At 53.8% G+C, this 21,865-nt stretch overlaps 1 protein-coding gene across 4 annotated transcripts; it reads right to left on the reverse strand.

Moving 5' to 3' along the window:
• Positions 1-278: 278 nt before the first annotated feature.
• Smtnl2 (smoothelin like 2) lies at positions 279-21,429 on the reverse strand. Of its 4 annotated transcripts, none has more exons than XM_026393922.2 (8): positions 20,904-21,429; positions 13,626-13,713; positions 12,896-13,138; positions 12,268-12,343; positions 11,141-11,320; positions 10,041-10,158; positions 9,553-9,704; positions 279-1,247 (listed from the first exon to the last, which is right to left on the reverse strand). In XM_026393922.2, the coding sequence occupies exons 1-8, from the start codon at positions 21,318-21,320 to the stop codon at positions 1,121-1,123; spliced, it is 1,401 nt and encodes a 466-aa protein (XP_026249707.2). In that variant the 5' UTR covers positions 21,321-21,429; the 3' UTR covers positions 279-1,120. The 4 variants fall into 4 exon arrangements, with proteins under 4 accessions (XP_026249707.2, XP_077656655.1, XP_077656656.1 ...); XM_077800529.1 differs by having other exon boundaries at positions 13,626-13,716; XM_077800530.1 differs by having other exon boundaries at positions 13,626-13,716; positions 20,931-21,428.
• Between the last annotated feature and the right edge of the window lie 436 nt (positions 21,430-21,865).

Here is a 21,865-nt window from a genome sequence, read left to right on the forward strand (position 1 = left end):
TGAGCCACAGTTTATCATAACACATTTGTCAACATCCAATGGACAGATCTATCTGTAAGGGGAATTTTCTGTTCATGCTCCTTAGACAACATGGAGATGGGTGTCCGACACGCAAACTGGGAGACAGCAAATGTCATTTTCAACTTCTCCAGCAAGCGGTTTTGATGCAAGAACAGTTCAAATGGGATTTAATCAGATCTTCATTTGAATATACGCAAAGTCTCTTATTCATAAAACTCACATCTCCCAAACAGAAATAACAAATTCCAAAAGCCAAGTTCAGCACATCTTTTTTATGTACAAATGAGTCAGTGGTACAGATGGAATTACTTCTTATAAATACCTGCAGCAAATCCTCTAAAAAAGATGCAAATAAAAACTCAGCACAAAGGGTCTACCCTTCCCCAAAAGTATTAGCTTCCAGAGAGCCTATCCTCAGCTGAACCCCTGCTGGGCCTCCTGGGAAGAAGAGGAGCACTGTAGGACCCAGGCAAGAGCCTTCCCATCTCCCCCCCACCCAGAGAGTAGAGGTGACTTGAAGGTCACCCGTTGCCCAGGACCTGTGCATGATTAAATTGTTTCTTCCCCAGACTTCAGTCTTCTTTGTCAAGCTGCTGATTAAGTGGTCTGTTTCCTGGCAGTGGCCCAGAGGGAGGGAGGAAAGGAACCTACAATAGTGTGAGGAAGTAAAAAAAAAAAAAGGCTCTGGGTATTTTGATAAAAAACACTTGGTAATCAATGGAACCCTATCAAGCCAATGTATCCAATTCACCAGAGGGAAAACCATAATTTAGCATCCCGGAATCTACACAGGCAAGCATTTCATTAGGAAGATTATTACTTAGCACCAATTTCTGTCTCTCTCTCTCTCTCTCTCTCTCTCTGGGAATTTTTCCTTTTTCTTGGAAACCCTGGGCCGTGGTAGTACTGTCCAGCACAGCTCAGCCATACTTTTAATCAGTAACACGGCTGGGCACGAAGGGGCACGCTGTCACACGCCACAGAACAAACAGTGAGCTCACACCACGGCAGCTGTTCCCGGGGTCATCCTGACTCAGGAACACAAGCAGCCCCACAGTCCCATCCCGGGCTGCTCTTTGGCTCTCCGGGTCCCACGGCTTTACTCAAAGCGACGCAGGTGGTTGTACAGCGACTGGACGTAGGTGAAGACGCACATGGGGTCCGGCTTTCGGCCCATCACCATCATGTCCTCCACTTCGATGAGGCGCTCACAGTTGGCCAGATTCCTGAAACACAGAAGCCCCCATCAAAGGATGGTCCCGGCAAGCAGCCAGCCCCTCTGCAACTGGGATGTCCTCGGTGTCCCCCAAAACAGAATTCAGCATTCAGGTGCTCTCCAGGTCACCTAACACAGTATTTCCCCAGCTCCCATATTTACAATCATGAATCACCTATACTATAATTTGTGTGTGCGTGTGTGAGTGGTACTGGACATTGAATCCACTCTGCCATTGAGCTACATCCCCAGTCCTTTTGGATTTGGAGACAGTGTCTCACTAATTGCCCAGGCTGGTTTTGAACTTGGGATCCTCCTGCCTCAGCCTCCTATGGAGCTGGGATTACAGGCATGTGCCACTGCACCCAGCTACAATTCATATTTTGATTTCAACAGACTTACTTTAATTTTAAGTGAATTCAACTTAAGTAACAATGTATTCATTATCCTGTGGAAAAATTAGCACAAACTATAAAAAGAAATGTAAAACCAATAAGGTAAAAAGTAAATACACCCGTTTGCCTTCCAAATTAGCATTTTAAAAACTCTTCTCTTAAAGAAAAAATAGTTTTCATCATGAGTTCAGCACACACACAAACAGTCAGCCCAGTATAAACCACAAGTTCCACATCCACAGATTCAACCAATCTTGGATTGAAAATATTAAAGAGGGCTGGGGTTGTGGCTCAGCAGTAGAGCACTCACTTAGCACGTGTGAGGCACTTTAGTGTCCACCTAAAGCTAAAAAATAAATATTAAAAAAAATAAAAAAATAAATGAGAAAGAAAGTACTGGGTCCAACTATAACAAAAAAATAAATAAAAAAAGAAAATATTAAAGAAAGAATCACATCTGTATTGAACACATATAGACTTGTTTTTTACTGTCATTATCCCCTAAACCATACAGGATAACAACTATTTACATAGAATTTACATTGTTTTAGGTATTATAAGTAACCCAGAGATGATCTCCAGTCTACAGAAGGATGTGCACAGGATATATGCAAATACATCATTTTATATAAGGGACTTGAGCACCTGTGGATTTGGGTATCCAAGGCGGGTCCTAGAACCGTGGATACTGAAGAATGATATATGTGAAATACACTTCCACAGAAATTCTTTTCTTTACTGATATTTTCTCCATGTTTCATATTTATCCCCCTCCCCACCTTCTATAAATTGCTGAACCACGACAGTAATTTTACAAAGTACTAATGGGGCATAGTTGGATGTTTAAAGAATTGCTCAAAATCATCTTGTCACCCCATCTCCAGCATCCGCTCCTCCCCCACCTGCAAACCCTGTGCCTCACATCCCGGGAAACATGGGTCTAACTCTGGGCACCTTGACACAGACTCCTATGTAAACTGTAGCCTCGCAGGGGTCTCCAGGACGCAGGAAAATGGACTTCGTCAGTCAAGACACACAGCCCTGCTCATCTCAGCACTGAGTCCTGACGGGGCAGCAGGCATCTTGTCGATGCCAAGTAATGCCCCTGCTCCCTCTGACTGTGCTCACAGTATGCCCAGGACTCCTGGACACCAGGAGTAGCTGGCCTGAAACCAGGCAGATCCAAAAGGGCAACCGTGAGTGCATTTGTCCCACTCGCCAGTGCCTTTCTGTCCATAGCTGTGTGTGCGTCTGCAGCTCCAGGCTTTCTCAGTCTTCTTTATCCCCCTGATCAGTACGTGACTGTCAGGGTTCAAATTCCAGCTCCATCTCTTATTAACTCTATGATTGAGGACAAGGCACTTAACTTCTCCAGGTCTCGGTTTCCTCATCTGGAATAATATCCACCTCACAGAGTAGCATGAAGGATTAGTGAGCTAATCCATGAAAACCAGTCAAAACAGCACCTGGCACATCAAAAGAGCTCCATGACTGCTGGAGATTATTACTATTGATGCTTTTTTTTTTTTTTTCAGGAGGGCGGTACCAGGGAATGAATTCGGAGGTACCCAACCATGGAGCCACATCCCTAGCCCTATTTTGTTTTTATTTAGAGACAAGGTCTCACTGAGTTGCTTAGAGCCTTGCCGTTGCTGATCCTCCATTGCAATCCTGCAGTCTCAGCCTCCCAAGCCACTGGGATGACAGGCGTGCACCACCAAGCCCGGCACTATTGTTGCTTTTATTATCACACCTCACTTTATGCAGCAGAGGATCATGGAGAAGAAAACTCAATGTGAAATCTAAACAACTGGGTTCAGATCCTGACTTGGCCAATCACTTAATCTTTCTGTGCCCATTACCTGAGAAGAAAATTAAGTACACCTCTGTTCTTGCTTCCACAGGGTTTGTGAAGAGACTGTGTTTCCACACTATGTCCCTATGCACCTTGAACCCCAAAGAGCCCAGCCAGAGGGAAGACCCCAGTGAGCAAACCAGGGCTCCTCAGACCCACCACAATGCTTGAAGCCAGCTTGGCATGACTCCTGCAGCTTCTACCATGACATGGCACCAAGGTAGCACCCTGAACCGTGCGCTCCAGAGACAAAGACTGTAACATTACTACCAGGCCTGGCTCAGTGGTGCTGGCCAGACTCCAGGGCTCCTATCAGAAACCAAATGTCAAGGCGAAATGGAGACATCTGTCCCGGATCCCATCTCCGCCTCCCTTTCGGGTTGGGGCAGGTGGCCTGTAAGAGAATCCAGCAGCTTTGTTGGGTAAAGAGTCGGTTTGGCCCAAAGAGCAGGCACCCTCTCTCCCGAGGCCAGGCCAGAGCTCAGTGTCAGGGAGGTCAGCCCTCTGAACAGGGGAGGCATGCAGAGGTGCTTTGTGGATAAGGACTAAAAAATCTGAACTCTTCAGAGGAGCCAGGACCTGAGTTCACCTTGCAGAAATATCACTGGCATCCGGTGTCTTCCTCCTCCCCTGCCCCACAGAGAGAGCACCTTCTCTCTCTCTCTCCTCCCTCTCAGGCCTACTATTTACAGGATCCCAAGTATGCAAACAGGCTTCACATGAGCCCAGGTTACCACCACCAATAGTGGTAGCCTCAGTACCCCCCCCCACGCTAAATGTGGACAGCCCTGGGACCCCAGGACCTCAGCCTCAGAAGAGAACTCAAACATCACCCTGTCCAAACACATCAATCAGAAGCACAACCAGCTCAATCAAGACCCTGCCTTGGCTTGCTCACCTCTAGGACGACCAGGGAGAGGGACCTAATTTCCTCCAGGGACCATTCCAACCTCTCCAGGTGGCTCAAATCCTGAGGAAGCCGTTGCCCATGTGGCTCATGCTATTCTGCCTCCGTGCTTTCTTTTTCTTTTTTTTTTTAATGCTTTTATTTTATTTATTTATTTTTATGTGGTGCTGAGGATTGAACCTAGCACCTCACACGTGCTAGGCAAACGCTCTACTGCTGAGCTACAACCCCTGCCCTCCTCTGTGCTTTCTACCTAATGTCCCCACAGGTTATTCTCAGTCTAATTTCTCCCCATAAAATAGCCCTTGACATGCTGAAAGAGAAGCTTCCTATCCATTCCTAAAATGAAATCTTTCTGGTTCCTTAATTGTGCCCCCAAAGAGCACAGGACCCTCTCCTCTGAATTCTGACTTCTGATTTCTGGCATTTTCCAGAATTGTCCAACCTGTGCAGAGGAGGGTGCGTGAACCCCTTCCTTCATCCAGAGGCTGCACTTACCCTCCAACCCACATCCCCTGCCCTGTCTGGGCAGCAAGGCTTCGAGATCAGTGGAGCCTCACCTCCATTCCCATGCCAGGCAGTGACTTCCCCAGAAGGCAATCAGGACCCTGGGCCACCATCCACCTAGTCCCTACCCTACCCCACTGTCACTTTTAAGTTAAGCAGATGAGAATATGGAGTCTCTGAGACTTGGGGGACAGGGGGTCACAGTATGTAACATGTGGCCACCATCTCTCAGCTCTTTCTTTTCTTTCTCTGTACCATCTCTGCCCCTCACCTACTTCTTTCCCTGGGGAGCTCCCAAGTCTCCCTCCTCCATGTAGAACAGTGTCCCTATCTGAGACCACAGCATGGTGCACACCAGACCCTCATGCCTTCCATGGGCACATGCCTTCCACTCCAACTTGTCCCCACAGACAGAACACACTCTCCCTCGGCTGGTGCCAGCTACAATGGTAACAAGATTCCTAGAAGCTGCAGACACAGGATGAATAAAATTCAGGAGACCCAGTAGGAGAAAAGGGAAATGATGTCCCCACTGACTTGTTTTTATGTTTGTTTGTTTGTCTTTTCAGTACTAGGGATTCAATTCAGGGCCTCACACATCTCCACCCCCGGCTACCAAGCTACACCCAAGCCCCTTTTATTTCTTATTTTAAGACAAGGTCTCATTAAGTTGCCCAGGTTGGCTTTGAACTTGGAATTCGCCTGCCCAGTGTGTGGCTGTGTTTACAAATGTGTACCAACCACACCCGGCCCCATTTACTTTTATCAAAATAATTAAGCCTCAAAATATCATAAGCCCCAGTTACCTTTTTACATTTTAAACGAACTGCTTTTGTAAACATGGTCCAAGCTTGTTTTAATTAATTCAGACTCCATGGAAAAATCCAAAGGAGAAAGTACAGATCCCTTCCAACGCCACCAGACGGCAAGACATTGGCCTACATCATGAACTTGCTTACACTCAGTTTGGAGGGCTTTCTCCTACTCCTATCACCTGTGATCTTCAGCGACCATAGCGCTGGCCTATAAGGGACATAGAGGAGGGACTTTGGGGGGGTTATTTTTATTTTTTTAAGCCTGCTCTAAATACAGCCAGGGCTCGGGCTGCTGCCTCCTGTCTGGTTTTAGACAGAGGCACATGGAGACTACAAATAGCCTGGAAGCCCCTTCTGCTGGGGCGTAACCGGAGAGCAGGACACATTCCACGCAGGGCAAGTGGGAAGAGTCCTGCGCTGGGCTCTGTGGAGAGGTGGGGAGGAAAGGTGCAGAAGGGCCAGGCGCCTGCCTGACTCAGCCCTTCCATAAAAGGGACTGGTCCTCCCTGTTCCAGGCCCTGAACACCTGTCAGGCAAGGGAAGCTCACTCTGCTGTCAACACTGCATCACTCACACAGATTAGGCCACAAGGAATCTCTGGGCCCAGAAACTGCGGGGGGGAGGGGCCGCACACACCACTTTTACTCCAAACGTTTCCAGTCCTTGTGCCTTAAAGACACTTGCTCACCAGAGGAGCTGACAACTTTCCCTCCCCGATGCTAGGTGGATGCATGGTTTGGGGACCACCTATCTTTTCCCTTCTGAAAGTCATGCCTTGATGGTATACCAGGCTTCTCTCATCTCCAGCTGCCTGCTCCCAAGCCGCCTCTCTTAGCTCTGTTCCCTGCCTCCATGGTTTTTGATGGCTTTCCATACCCTGGTGCATCCGCTCGGATTTTGCTGGCAGACCTCATTGGGACACCTGAGACATCCAGAGCTCATATCCTCAAGCAGGTGTCCCTGAGATTCCCAACAGCTTTCCTAACCTGTTGTCCAAGTGACTGTCCTTCTCAAAGGCCCCAGGCAGGCCGGCCCATCTACCCAGCCCTCTCCCCGACTTGTACCTGTGAGATAATCTCATGGGTGACTCATTCAGGGAGGCGCTTTCCCAGGCTCTGAGCAAGCTCCCCATACAGACCCACTGCGGGGCGCCCCTCCCCACCCCCCTGGAGTCAGCAGAAAAGCCAGGGCTGATCTCAGGAGCCCCATCTCAGCGGCCTCCTCCCCTCCCCAGCCAGAGCAGGCTCAGGCTGCAGGGAGGCAGGGCTGAGAATTTCACCCCATTGTTTGCTCTGGAAAGGAGAAGGCAAAGCCTAGACCAGCTTCCACCACCCCTTCCCCCTCCCCCAGGTCGGGAATAGAAGAAACATCTGTTTGGAGTCTGGAGGCTCCGTGAACTCAAACCTCGTGCTGGGAAAGCACAGCCTGGAATGGTTCTGGCTTCAGCTGCCAAGGGAAGCTGTTTTCTTTGGGAGCTGGGGTGCCAGGCCACCACTCCATGGCCCAGGGTGTCCCTCTCCCTGCCACAGCCCAGCCTGGCCCAGGGTTGAGGGTGACCAAGGTGGCCAGGGCATGAGTTGGCACTGCTTGGCCCACTGGACATAAATGGTGAAGAATTCTATATTCCCAGCATGGCCTCCCGTGGCAGGGGTGGATCTGGAGGTGCCCACGGAGAAGCCCCAATCCCCACACATTCTAACAGTCTGATTTTTGACAGTCCCCATTTCTGTGTTGCAAGCAGCTGGGCCTCCTCCTCTGAGCCACCCCCTCCCCACATCATGCCGCGACACTTGGCACTACGCCACCTTCGTCTGGATCCAGTTGCATAACACACCCGTCCAGAGCTGTTTCTGCTATTAGGATGACAACTAATCCCAGGCAGCCAAGAAAGACAAGGCTTTAAAGTATACATGGAGTTCTTATGACCCCAAAGGGGCTGAGAGTCCTAGCGCGTCGCCCGAGACGACACAACAGGCCCATGCAGATATTCCAAAACGTCAGGCAGTGAAGCTCAGAGCCAGAGGCCTGATTCTGCCCCAGAGCAAGCCAGCAGCTGTCGGTCCAGGAGGGCTTTCCATACCAGGGTGGGGTGTAAGATCCACTGGCCCCACCTCTCCCTGGCCAGGCTCAGGGCCTGGCATGGGGGGCTGGGATGGGTGGTCAGGCCCAGAATGGAGTGAGCAGGGCAGGCAAGGCGGGGAGAGGCCCTTTCCACACAGGAGGATATGGCACTGAGGACCCAGACCAGAAACTCACATGGTCCCCTAGAGATTGACCTTAGAGGCTGACAACACAGAGCACGAAGGCAGGGAGAGAATGACCGATGTGCCCCCAGTCTGGGAAACTCAGCTTTGGAGTGGGCCTTCCTTCCCTCTAAGGATCTCTTTGTCCCCTGCTTTCTACCCCCAGGGGGCTATGATGGGCTACAGTGATGGCTTCCTGCTCTCTGGGGTCAGCCAGCACCAGCCCCCGGGTGTGAGGCCAGGAGAGGAAGGAGGTCCGAGGATGATCCCAGGGCTCCTTCCCTGCTGGGTCTTGTGAGCTGGCCACATGCAGTTGCCCGAAACACAGCTCCTGTCAGAGAGCCATGAACTGACTCCATGAACCTGGTGTCCCCTCCAGTTGCAGAGAGATAACCACCCAGGGCTAGTAACAGGTCTGCACTGCAGTCACCCCAGACGTGCTACTGCACACAACCTGCTCCTTTTCTCTCGCTCTTGCCCACGCCTTTGGAAAGAGTCCCTCTATGAAACACACATCACCCGGTTTGAATGGACACCCACCCTCCGCCAGGGCCCTGACAGATAGACTAAACTTAGCCAATTCTCCTGCTGCTCTAGGGGTTGCCCTTGGCCAATAACCCAATTCCAAACTGGTTTCTCAAGCACGTCCCAATCCCAGAACGGCTCCTCCCTCCCTCCCTAAATCTTCCTATGAGTGGGACGTGAAGAGGCAAGTGCCATGGTTGAAAGAGGATTTGCCCCTACCAAAGTTCCTGTTGAGGACTGGTCCCCAATGTCATGGCATTGAGAGGTGGAGGAGTCTTTAAGAGGCATTAGGCTCATAAGTGATCTGTCCTCCTGAAGAGGCTAACATAGATCCTGCAAGAATGAGTTCATTATCTTGAGAACAGTTGTTATAAAGCCTTCAAACCCCTTTATCCTCTCCTCTCTTGCATATATGCCCATTTGCCCTCTCTCTTCCCATCCTGAGTCTAGGCAGCACAAGGCCCTCACCAGAAGCCAAGCAGATGCCAGCACTACAACCTTGATCTTCCATCCTCCAGAACCAAAATAAACCTTTTTTTTTTTTTTTATAAATTACCTAGTTTCAAGTATTCTGTTATAGTTACAGAAAACTAAGCTGGTATTTTGAGCATTTCACAGAAAATCCTAAAATAGTATTTAGGGATGCAAAATCTACTTTTGAAACGTCCCAAATATCATCCAGTTTCCTTCTGGACAGCAGCTGGGGTTTATCCAAGCAATTGTATCTGTTCACCAGTGTGACAAGATAGACCCACCGCCCCAGGGACCCTGTTCCATTGTCGCTCAGGCTCTGTGGTCATTCTTCCATGCTGCACCCAAGAAGCTGAGCACCAGCAAGAAGGGGAGGAACACCAGGCACAGAGAAAACCTGGCCCCACCGAGTACATCCCTCACCAGGCCTCCATCTTCCCATTTGTACAAGAGGAAGATAGGCTGACTGGCCTCAAGGTCCCTCAACTATGTGGCCAGGGGCTCTATGTCCTGCCTACTCCCAGACCCCACCTGGGGTAGAAATAGTACTCGGGGTCTGGACTGGAGCTAGTAGCCAGCAGGATTTGCCACACTTACTCCGCCATGGTGAAGGCCAACTCAAAGTTCTTCTGCCGCTGCGCAGGGTTCAGGGCATTGTAGTCGAAGGCATCTGGGAAGAAGGAGTGCACCAGGGCACAGAAGGCCATCCCGTCGCTCCAGCTGGATGAGAAGTTCTGCAGGTCCACGTGCTGCAAGCAAGGCCAGGAGCGGGTCAATGAGGGGTGGGAGCACCCAATTCAATCCCACGAGCAGGTGCTCCCAGCCCCGCCCCAAAGCCCACCATCACCCAGCTCATCAACAAGTCGTCGCCAGACCTCCCTGCTAAAGGTACGCCGGACCAGGCTGCTCAGGCCTAGATCTGGATTCCTAAATTCTCTAAGTACAAGCTGCTGGTGGCTAGACACCTGCTCAGAAGGGACCATGTCTCCAGCTCCAGCCCCTTCCCTCAGCCTGGGTGGGCTCTCGCCCTATCAAGGAGAACAAGCTCAGGGATGAAGCTTGGCTGGCTTTGGGCCAGGGCTCACCTGGTAGCCCAGGGTCTTGTTGCGACACCACTCCAGCAGGATTTGCTTGATGCTGCTGGCGCTGGCCACACCAAAGCTCTGCGACCGTTTCAGCTTGGCCCGGGCCTCACCTTTGCCCCTGTGGAGAAAGGGCAGGCCTGCTGTGGGGGCTGTGGGGGCTGTGGGGAGGACCTCTGTACACTACCCAATTAGACAGCCCCCAGGTCTGCTCACTCTAGGGAGACACTGGGTCAGGGTGCAGCTAAGGCCCCACAGCACAGCCCCAGGTACCATAAGCCTCCTTTGATGGTATCTGGAAGAACCATCATCACCCCCTTGCAGCCCTCCAGGGACCCTGAGAATTTTTGCACTTGTAAGCGGGGGCCACTGGGTAATCCAATGGAGTCCTCCTTTTCTGAGGGTTCTTTCCTGGCAGGAGGGATGGTTTTCTCCTTGGGGCTCCAAGGACACTTCCTAATGGCTAAGGTCAGGATGCTGACTATAGGGTCAGGGGGGAATCTTCCTGGCTGAGATTCTTCCCTAGACTTGAGCAAGGAGTGCCTACACCACCCCTTGCACCTGCAAGATATCAATACTATGCACCAAAAAGGGGGTTGAATAAATATGCAAAGGCAGGATCAAGAATCCCATCTCTCCAGAGCATGTTGGTGGCCAGCCAGCCCCTGAGACCTGCCATGTCACCTCTTTGGTCCTCAGGCAAGTTCAGCCCAACGGCAGCATGGTCTCCCAACTCCAACCAGGAATACCAAACCCTGCCAGACTCCTTGGTCATACCCAGAAACTAAAGGAGGGACAATCCTGAAAAATTCAGGTTCGAGGGTGGTTTGGGCACACTGGGAGTATAGAAGACTGGGGTGCATCGGAATAGAGGGGAAGGACCCTCATCAGGCCTGACCCAGACCCTCTACAGTCTCTTCTCCCCATAAACCCACACTGTGACTCAACCTTGACCTTGAACTTTACCCCAGAGGGCTAGTCTCAGGTTATGCACCTGGGGAACAGGTCAGGACCCTGCCTTACTATGCCCTGCCTGCCTGACCCCAGTCTAGGCTGGGCCTGATGTGGGGAGGAGGGCCTGAACTGGGGGTGAGTGTCCGTACTTGCCCGCTGTATCCTGCTCCCACTTCTCAAACAACGCCTTCCGGGCCTGTGCCCCTGAGGTGCGGGGCAGCGTCTGCGACCTCACCAGCTCTCTGCGACGCTCCCCCTGGCGAGGGGCCGGAGTCACAGCTGGCAGCTGTGGGGATGGGGGTGACTGGGGTGGTGTCACCAACGGTGGGCTAAGGAGAGAAGCACCATATCAGGAACACAGACCTGGCGTCACTAGCTCCCTAAGCCCCGGTCCAGCCCCTGCCGAGTGGGAGAGAGGCTGACAGGCTGTACCATGATGGATGGGCACTACGGCAGCGGCAGTCAGAAAGCAAGCCCCACCTGCTCCATCCTCAGCTGGTTTGGCAGGTTTTCTGAACTGAGCTGCTGTCTGAAGCAGGCCAGGCCAGCAGGCCTGACGGCGGAAGGAGGATGGGCCCATTCTCTGGACATAAATCCTTTCCTTGGCAGGTGTCAATGCCTGGGGGTGGCCAGGGAGGCCAGGAGGTATCCCCTGAGCCAGCCCTACCAGGGCCAAGTCTCCCTCCTCCACCACTAAAGAAGACCCCTGATGTTCCCCGCCCCCAACAATTGGCCAAAAAGCCACATTCTCTATTTATTATTCAAAGATAGAAAGACCAGCCCAGTTGCCACTCCCACTCCCACCCCCAGTTCCAACCACAGCTCAGCTGGCCTGCCGGGTGGAGGTGAGGGGACCTGCTGCACAGGGAAGCCCCTGCTACCCTGCCCCAGCTCCTGGGCCTCTCCACATACCTGCTCATCCTGAGACAGGAGTGCCTAGCTCTGAGGGACCCTCCAGCCAGTGCAGATGGAGGAAGAGAAAGTGGGACATCCTTCTACCCTCCTTCCTACTATGGGGGCTGAGACCCCAAACTCCCCTGCAATCTTTTAACTGCCGAGCTGCCACCATATTTCTCCAAAGGAATCTCTCTGCCAATCCCATGACCTCACTCCCCCTGCTCACACCCTCCCAGCCAACCCCACAGCCTTAGTTCTGGGGAGCACCAACTCCAGGGGGGTACTAACTTCTGAGCCGGTACAGGGAGCTCCCTGAAGGGGCCCTGGGCAGCCTGGGCCTTAGGCAGAGCGGAAAAGCCACCTGGGGAGAAAGACTCACCTGTCCTTGCGCTTGCCTGCTGTCACTGTCCCGAAGCCAGAGCTTGACAGAGATCGAATAAAAGAGGAATTCTTCTCTGTAGGATGAAGGAAGGGAGAGAAATGACAAGCCTGGCCTTAGAGAGGGTTGGCCACAGCCTCCCTTTCTCTGGCCCTGCCCCATTTATCTGGCATCACTTTGGACAAACCAGAATCCCTGGGCTAAACTGGCCTCAACAAACCAAGCAAAAAGGAGAATAGGGACATACAGCAGTGACATCCAAGAGGTCCTCTGAACTGTCTCCTACCTTGCTCAAGGGCAGAGCCCAGGGCCTCCTGTGTTGTGTGACCAGAAACCATTGTCCCCAAACCCACCTTTGGAAGACCACACAGCCCCAGCCACGACACACCAATAAGACCAGACCACAGCTCAAGACAAGGCCTGAGGGTGCTGACGGAGGGGACTATGCCAAATGTGCAGGGCAACCATGGCTTCAACCAGGAATGGAAGCTGTGACAGACAATGACAGGCAGAGGTGGCTGGGGCTTGGCCTGGGCTTCTTGAGTCTCCACCACCCTCCTCCAGCCCTGCCCTCCTTCTCCCCATCTGAGGTGAGCTCGGCTCCCACACCACTCTCTCCAGCTCATACCAGTGGGACTGGGAGTCCAGGGGGTGGTGGCCTCACTGGGGCTTGAGCTGAAGCCCCCCAGGATGGAAGCAGATGTGGGTGACAAAGCTGCTGCTGAGGTCTCCCCAGAGAACTTCTCAGAGACTCGGGTGACCGCCGTGACTGGCTGGTGAGGCAGCCGCAAGGAGAGGCTCACAGGTCGAGGCTTGGGGGGCTCTGGTGCCGAGAAAGCTCGGGCAACTTCAGGGGGTCCGTCGCCTGGACCTGGAACATGTGACCAGCAGGGAAGGATCAGCCGTGGCAGCCAGAGAAGCTTCAGAGTCCCCAGGAGAGCTTCAGCCTCCCTGGCCCTCCTCCTACCTCCTCCAGGAAGGGCCCCTGACCTCCCTTACTGGGGATAGATATCCTGCTGCTCTAGCAGAGCTGATTCTTCTCATCTTCCCCTCATAGCCAGCTCCATAAACACTAATTGGCCGGCCAGCCACTCTCTGTCCACTTCATTGTTTGGACAATTCCTCAGCCCCCTGCTTGCTTTTCTCTAGAAACAGGGAAGCTCACTACCTTCCAAGATCTCCCCTTTCCCTGTGTGTTTAAAAAGTTGTACTGTACACCAAATGAGGCTGCCCTCCTGGAAGCTCTCTGCCTATTGTGGCTCAGGCTCAAGTCCTCCCTCCCCCCAACCAAGAAATGGCTGGCCGAGGCCCTGATGCCCAAATCTCTCCAGCCACCTCTCCCATCCCTCCATCCCTACCTGCACCCGGCTGGTGTCCATTCTCCATGATGCATGAGTTTGAGGTTCGTCTCACCTCTGGCTCGCTGGCTTCATCATGGTCCACGCTCTGCTGAGACAGTGACACCACTGAGACAGCTGCCCACCCCCAAAACCACTTCCCAAACCCCTCCTCGTTCAGGCAGGGTGAACAGCCCTCATTTTGAGAGAAAACAGGCCCCAGGAGATACAGTGGTGAGCAAGGTCAAGAGCAAGCTGGGATGAACCCACCCCAGCTGCAGAGCCTCTCAGGGCTCATCCCAGAGCCCAAACAAAAAGCTAAGGACAGAGGTCAAGGTGGAGGGCTCTGAAGCAGTGTCAGGCAGCTCCACCCCTCCCCCCAGGCTGGTCCAAATGACCAGGGTCAGGAGAACCTGGACCCTTCTCCTCCCAGCTGGGCCACCCCAGCTTGGCTACCCACATGGGAGTAGCAGGAACCAGGAGGTACAAGGTCCTCCGGAGCATGAGCAGCAGGAGAGGCCCCCATCATGCTGAGGCCTTTCCACTAAATGCAGTGACATGAGACTTCCCAGATGTGCAGAGTGCAGGAGCTAATAGGCTCCATGCCACCCCTCCACCCTCCCTGTGCTGCAGCAGGGGTTGGGGCCAGCAGGAGGCAGACAGAGAGCCAAGACCGAGAGGCAGGGTAGCGGGGTGAAGCCTGGGATTCTGGCTGAACTGCCAACCCCACTGTATGACCTGGGACACATCATGCCCCCTCTGAGTCTCCGTTTTGAAAAACAGGAGCAGACGATGCAAGTGCCATCTGAGAACTTACCAAATGGGTGGAACCTGAGGTCTCAGAAAGGGGACACGCACTGACAGGGTTGTAGAGTGAGGAACAGCCAGGCTGTGTGGCCAGGGGAAGTCCTCTCCCCCTAGGTCCCATGGCCTCCTAATACGGGTGGGGTGTGTCAGTATCTGTGGGGCTGGGGTCAGCCTGGCCAGGGGAGACTGAAGCAAATCCCAACCAGGCACTTGACTAAGAGCCCACACTGGGTGGACTTAACAGGTTAGCCATGCAGCTCCCTAGACACCTCCAAGGTGGCCCCTTAGTTTACAAGCTTCCCAGACAATAACTAGTCCCTCAGATGGCTCAGGTTTTCCTGTAAGCCGTGCTGAGGGTGCCCACCCTGCCATGGGGAAGTCAAGCTGGCAGGTAGACAGATGGTGACAAGCCAGCACAAAGATGCCTAAGATAGACATCAGCCCCGAGGGGCAGGGAGGTTCCCCAGAGACAGGCAGGGGTGCCTGGGCCAAACCCACAATGAGCCAGGTGCACGAGGAGCAGAAGCCATTCTCAGCAGACCCATGGCTGCAAAAGCAGAGAGACATCAAGGCCCAGGCCTTCTGATCCTGCATGACCCACAACCCAAGCTTCCTGCCAGGAGTACTTGGACTTGACTCCTTAGGCAAAAAGAAGCCAAAGGCATATTTTAGGCATCCTTCAGAAGCCAGAGAGAGTGGAATGAATGGGAGAGTCCAGATGGTGAAATCAACTCAATAGTCCCAGGCGGGGATCTGAGGAAGGGCCATGGGGCAAGAGTGTGGGAGGGCAAGGGCAAGGACTCAGAGCTTTGGGGAGAAAGGAATCCAAGTGGAAGAGGGATGGATGCAAGAGAGAGAATGTCCTGCCTGCTCCAAGCCCAGGCTTGGGGACTGAGTGCGGAGGAAGCAAAATAATTTCCATTTTAGACATGATGGGTGTCAGGGGTCCCTGGAACATCAGGGAGTTAAGGAGGTAAGTTGGATATTGGAGACCGAATGGGTAAAAGAAAGGACGGATGATGGGGAAACAGGAGTCACAGGATCCATGGGCTTCAGGGAGCCAGCAGAGGAAGAGCTAGCACAGGGGCAGCGGGGGACCTGAGATGTGGCACCCACATCTCAGAAGCAGAAGAGATATCTGTGAGGGAGAATAGAAGGAGCAGCCAGAGAGGTGAGGAAGAAACCCAGCAGGACACTGAGAAAGCCAGGGAGGGAAGTGAATCAAGAAGGCCACGTGTCCAAAGGCAGCTTGAGGTCGAGGACTAGAAGGTTAGGAAAAGGTGTCCCTTTTGTTTAGCCAAAAAGAGGTCACTGGTGATGGTTATCAAAATGGAATCAGAGGCCCGGGACTGAGAGCAAAAGACAACCTTGGGATAGAGAAAGGAGCGGGCAGCTTGGGCTGCAGGTTCATCTCCAGCCACCCACCTTGGTCATGCAATGGGAACAGGAAAAAGGGTCTGGGGGTGTTCTCCAGATGAAAGAGGCAGGACTACACTGACAGGCTGAGAGAGAGGCTCCAGCAAGTTGAGGGGACCATCTGTGAGGTGGGGACCTGGCAAAGTGACAGAGGACAGGACCTAGAACCTGAGGAGAGCCTGGCCTTGGAAAGGAGGCAAGCCCTCAACTTCTGATTCAGAAGGGTGGAGGAGAGAGGCCAAGCCTGGTGGACGCAGGACCCCCGGCGAAGGGCAGGGTGTCTCCTGATACTCCAGAGTAGGAAGGGCATTCCTAGAGCCACACTGCTAACCCGAAGCCAAGCCAGCATGGGGAGGAGAACCAGCCAGGTCAGCTGAAACCCCAGCCCCCACTGTCACCAGGGCTCTCTCTGGGGTCTCATGTCCCCCCATCGACCCCACTCTGGTTCAACAGGTTTCACAGGTCCAGGAAGGGGCCTAGAGGGACAGGTTGATGGTGAAATCATTTTCCCAGGAATGTAGGTCTTTATGGGGGAGTCCCCCACAGCCACTTGTCCCTGCATGTTGCAGGCCCCCACCACCCATGCTGCCCCGGGGACCAGGAAGGAAGGAGGCGGTACACCTCTTTATCAGCTGGACAAATGCCTGCTAAGGGGTCCCCAGCACAGGAAGGAAGAGAAGAAGCTGGGCTAACTCAGGCTAGCAGGGGCAGCAGTAGCTGGGGTGAAGCTTGGTCCTGACTCCCATGTCCCCCTGCCCGCTGCCCCACACTACAAAGTACTCCGCACCTGAAGAAAGGACTCCACCCAGGCCTCAGACCAAGAGGCCACCTTCCAATCCATCATCACCCACACAAGGAAACCAAGTCCAGGGAAGGGAAAGGATGCCCTTAACTCACACTGTGGCTGAAGGCAATGTCCACGTCAAGGGTTAGGACTGGGATCTCCTGCCCCACTCTGGCCTGTCAGAGGACTGAGGACAACAATACAAACTTGACTCCCAAAACTTGGTCAGAGTGAGCTCTGGCCGCAGTGACCTGTCTTAACCAGATAACAGGGAGGTAAAGGTGCGAGACTGGACCATCGCCTAGAGGGACTGTCACAGAGCCCTGAGACCAAAGGGCCAAGCCCAGCTAGGTAGAGCAAGCTATTCTTCCAGGGACCAAGCCCACCCTAGAGGCTTCTGGCATGTTCCTCCAGTGGGGTACTGTCTTCCTTTGGTGGGGGCAACCTGCCCCAGCTATTGGGGAGGGTCCTAGGGAGGAACCTCTGTGTGCAGGGATCAGTACAGAAAGTACCACCAAGCCCTGGCCCTGAGGACAGGTCCTGTTGAGCTGGCCTGGCACCCCCAAGATTCCCCAAATCTGCTTTGTTTTGGAGAGGGGAAGGTGACCCGTGAGGAAGCCCAGGCCTTAAAATTCACAGGAGAAAAGCAGGGGATGAGATAAGTCCAATTTCAGGAACTCTGGGAGAAAGGACCCTCTTACTGAAGAAGTTTTTTTTTTTTTTTAACATCTTTGTGGGGGAAGGAATAATTTAGGCCTTCTCCGTGTTTCCTGGTCCACCCAGGCTCATACGTGAACACAGGAGACAGCATGTGTGCCTGGCACAGCCCATGACAGGCAGAACCCCGTTCCAAGATGGTTAACAGGGCCGCCCTGCCCTGCCTCCACTCACACCACAGTTTTAAAGGACTCAATTCAAACTTCTCCCTAAAGCATTAAACTCTCTTATCACACGATGGGTCTGGGAAAGGAAGGCAGATAAGGCGAGAGTCTGGTTTCTTTCTTGGTCGGGCCTCTGACACCCGGCTCCTGGCAATTGTTCCTGAGGGACTGTGCTGCCTCAGCCATGGGGACCCAGCAGCTCCAGCTTAGCAGCAGCTGAAATTTCCAGGGAATAGTCCTAAGTCAGCCTCCTGGGGAGTGAACCTGTCCTCCTGGGGAGTGGGCCTGGCCTCAGGTTGTGACCATCCACCCCAGGCCCCCAGGGGACTCCTGGCTCCCTCCTCATGGCCACACAATGGCAATGGCTTCCAGGACACTTTTGTTAACCCAACTAATTGGGCACTAACTACCCAGCCTGCTCAACAGGGCCCTTCAAGGTTGATCAACCCGCCTTGGTTTGGATACGAGGAAACTGAGATTTAGCTGGGAAGATATGCCCCCAAGCCTCGCAGCAAATGCTCCAAAAGTCTGCTCCAGTGTCTCAGGCTTCTGCATCCTCCCTGAGTGCCCCTGATCATCCTCTGTCATTAAGTTCAGACCTGTGTCCCCTCCTCCCATGTCATAGCAAGACCAAGGTGTATGCACTCGAAAGTGGATTACTCGATCAATCCCTTCTGAATTGAGTTTGGAGCACATTTATATGTTGAGTACAACCCATCTCCAACTCCAACTGTCCCCAGTAAAAAGGTGTCTAAATCCATTGCTTGTTTCTGAGGGACAGTATAACACCAGCTTCCACAAGGTCTGACCACACATCGAGTATGCACAGGATGATACCCTCAGGCCCAGAACCACCCCAACACACATATACACATACACATACACACACATACACACATGGAATATGAAAGGCCAGACATCAGCAGCTGTGACTGTTCATTGTCCACACTCCAGTTTTGCCGTGAGGCCCTGATTCCTTGTTCGTGACCAAGTACCCAAACATAGGCTTCTTGTGGGTCACAGCACACAATCTGGAGCATGTGCATCCTCTACTCAGGCCCCTTCATTACCAGAAGCTGTCTCAGACCTTTGTCAGTGCTGCTGAGAGGATAGTCTGCAAGAGCAGTGGGGACCAGTGCCTCTAGGGTCAGGCAGGGGAAGCTGCCTCAGGCCCAGGAAGCTGAGACTCAAGGGCTGCACACCCTCTGGCCCAACTGGAGGCCAGCCATCCTCTACCCACTGCGCTTGCCCTCTCAGCTACACTTGCTGCTCCCTGCCTCCAGGGCCTTTCTGAAATCCACAACCTACTACTCCCCAACCGGCTCTCCATCCTCAGCTACAGCATCCCTGACCCCAACCTCTTCTTCAGAAGGACTCCCCTCTCTGGATTTCTAAGAGTGGGCACTCCAGGTCCTTCTTGCTTTCTGGAAATTCTGTGACCTGGTTTTCACTTGCTTCAAATTTTTCTGCCTCTGTCCAGGGCTCCTTCTCTGCAATGGACCTGGAGACCATATCCACCCTACAACTCCAACCGCCAGCTCTGCTCACATAAGCCCCCTGACTCCCAGCCTTGATCTATGGATCCCCCTGCACTGAGACATCCTCACCTGGATGCCCCACAACCCTCTCCCAGTCAACCCCCCCACCCAGATCTGCAACCCCAGTAGTCCCCCAAGACAAGGTTATTCTCTCCACCCCCATTCTCCTGTCCCAAAACTACCCTACCTGTTGGTTTCTACCCTGACCCTGTCCAAGGCAATCTGTCCACACACCACTGCCCCAGCTGAGACCCATTCTTTCTCCTGTGATCATCATAATTACGTTACTGGTCTCTATCCATCTCTGAGGGAGCTTGCCAGATATAAGGAGAATCCTATCCCTTCCCTACCCAGCCCCCCAATGCCATTCCCATTACTAGGAGGGCTAGCCTGACCTGGTGAATGGTGAATTCCCATTGAAGAAAATCACAACTAAAGAGAATCACATATATACTTCTAAATGTGTACACATCTACATGTATGTATGACTCTGAGATTATTTTTCTTAAAACTTGGACAGCTGCTTCCATAAACAGACAAGTAGCAGATGTGTGTTAAAATAATACTTCAGAAACAATCGATGACATAGTTTATTAGGCACGTGTGAGCTCACAGTGGTGATTTTATACCAGGGACATATGAACTGTCATGCTCATAGGAGAGACTTAAGTGTATCCATGTTTCCAGACACTTCAAGCCGGGCACTGGGACAAAGCCCAACTCCTCTCTCCAGTATCCAGGGCACAATTCTACCCTCCACTCTTACACATGAAGGCTCACCCTGGCCAGCAAGTTCTTTTAGACTTTCTGAGGCAGCAAGCACAGCCCTCCACATATCACCATCTGCACTAGTAGCCTGGGGCTCCAGCACAAAGACCTCCTTGGAGCAGAACATCCCTGGCTGTTCACAGTTAGCACTGCTCAATGTGGGGCCCTCTCCACCAGAGGCTGGGACCTCCAGAGGCTTTATCAGAGCCCCTCCTCCAGCCCCAGGTGCAGCCCAGCCCACAGCAGGAGATGTGAGTGCGTGAGAGAGTGCACGGAGGAGGGGCAGCAGGGCCAGACTACTCAGCCTCAGACCCTGGAAACCCAAACCAGAGCACATGGCTGATCAGGATGGAAAATCCCACCTAAGGGCCACTGCACACACACACATGGAAACATTCTATCCAGGACCTGCCACTCCGGGAGGCCCATGTTCAAGGTACTAACTGGTCTACACCGGCCTCTGGCCAGTTACTGAACCCAGGAATTTAGACACTGCTTAATACCTGTACCCACCCCCCCTTCTCTTCACGGTAAGGCATTTGCCCCCTGCAATGTATGCAAGTTCCCAAACCAACCCAGATCAGACTGCATCCCTCCCCAAAACACACACACACACACACACACACACACACACACACACCTCAGGTTCTCAGTTTAGGTTAATCTATAACTTGAGCGGTCAGGCTTCAGTGAAGCAGCAACAAGAGGCACGTGAATGGAAGTGGAGGCCTGGGTTAGGGGGGTGCTGACCACTCCAACACGAAGGAGAGGCCCCAGGCGGTACTCAACCTTCAGGGACTGCACCTCAGCGCCCAGTCCCTTAGAGTTGAGGGACTGTGGGAAGAGGGAGGCAGAACCCAGTGCAAACAGGACTTGACTCCATATTAGGGAAGGGGTGTGAGACAGGTGCAGCGGGCAGACTAAGCAGGCTTCTTCCTTCCTTTCCAACTCAGGAGTGGTGGTGCGTCCCCCGCAACCAAGTCCCAACAGTAGGCGGAGGCCCAGCCTGCAGGTCAAAAGACGCTAGAGAGCGCACGCACTCGGGAGGGAAGGACGCACCCAGGCGCTGAACCCTACTCCTTGGCGCACGCGCATGATCCCGTACCTGTGTGCAGCGCTCCCCTAGGCTCACCTGGCTGCGGCCGGACAGCGAGAAGGTGGCATGGCTGGCGAAGCGTGCAGTACCCAGGCGGGGCGCTCGGTCCGGAACCCCAGGCGCCGGCGGGGGACTGGGCGTGCCGGGCGCAGGGGACAGCCCGGTCGCCAAGCCCAGCGCTTCCACCTGGCGCGTCAAGCGCTCTAGCTGCGCCTGCAGCCGCTGATTGTCGCGCTGCAGGTCCGCCACGGTGCGCGCCAGGGGACCAGCCAGGCGCAGCGCCTCGGCCACGCGCCGCTCCACGCCGCGCTGCAAACCCTGCATGTCCTCGTGCAGCGCGCGCACCGCGCCCTCCAGCGCCGCCTCGTAACGGCCCAGGGCCTCGCGCACACTGCGCGCCTCCTCGGCGTCGGGGGTCGGCTCCATGGCCGTGTAGGGTGCACCGATCGGAGAGCGCGTCGGAGGTGGGAGAGGATCGGAGCTCTGCAACTCAGTGCTGCGACTGGCCGTAGAGAACTGGCCTCGCCAGAGGGGCGGCCGGAGGGGCGGAGGCAGGGCGGGGCGGGACCCGTGAGCCCCGGGACTGGGCGCCGCGCGGGGGCGGGGTTGTGGGGGCGGGGCCCGTCCCGCTCAGGGACACCCCGCCCCTGGAGATTCTCTCTGTAGTGCGGGATGGAGAGCTTGCCACCTCCTATCCTCTCCAGGGGAGCAAAGCCTTGGGAAGTTTCAAGTCCGAGCCCCTCTTGACCCTGAAGGAGCAGCGTGCGGCCTGGGGGCAGGAACGGGGGGGGGGGGGGGGCGCTGCGGATCCACCGGAAGAAGGCCCTGGCCCTTGGGGACCATAACCGAGGGCTATGCCTTCTTTTTCACCTGTAGGGCCTGGGTTCTACTGGAGTTGGGGATGCCCACTTCTCAGACCTGAGAGCAGCAGCAGTGATCTTCAGAACTGTTCTGACTTTCACCAGGTCCCC

The sequence above is a fragment of the Urocitellus parryii genome, chromosome 7 (genome assembly GCF_045843805.1).
Source record: "Urocitellus parryii isolate mUroPar1 chromosome 7, mUroPar1.hap1, whole genome shotgun sequence".
Lineage (NCBI taxonomy): Eukaryota > Metazoa > Chordata > Mammalia > Rodentia > Sciuridae > Urocitellus > Urocitellus parryii.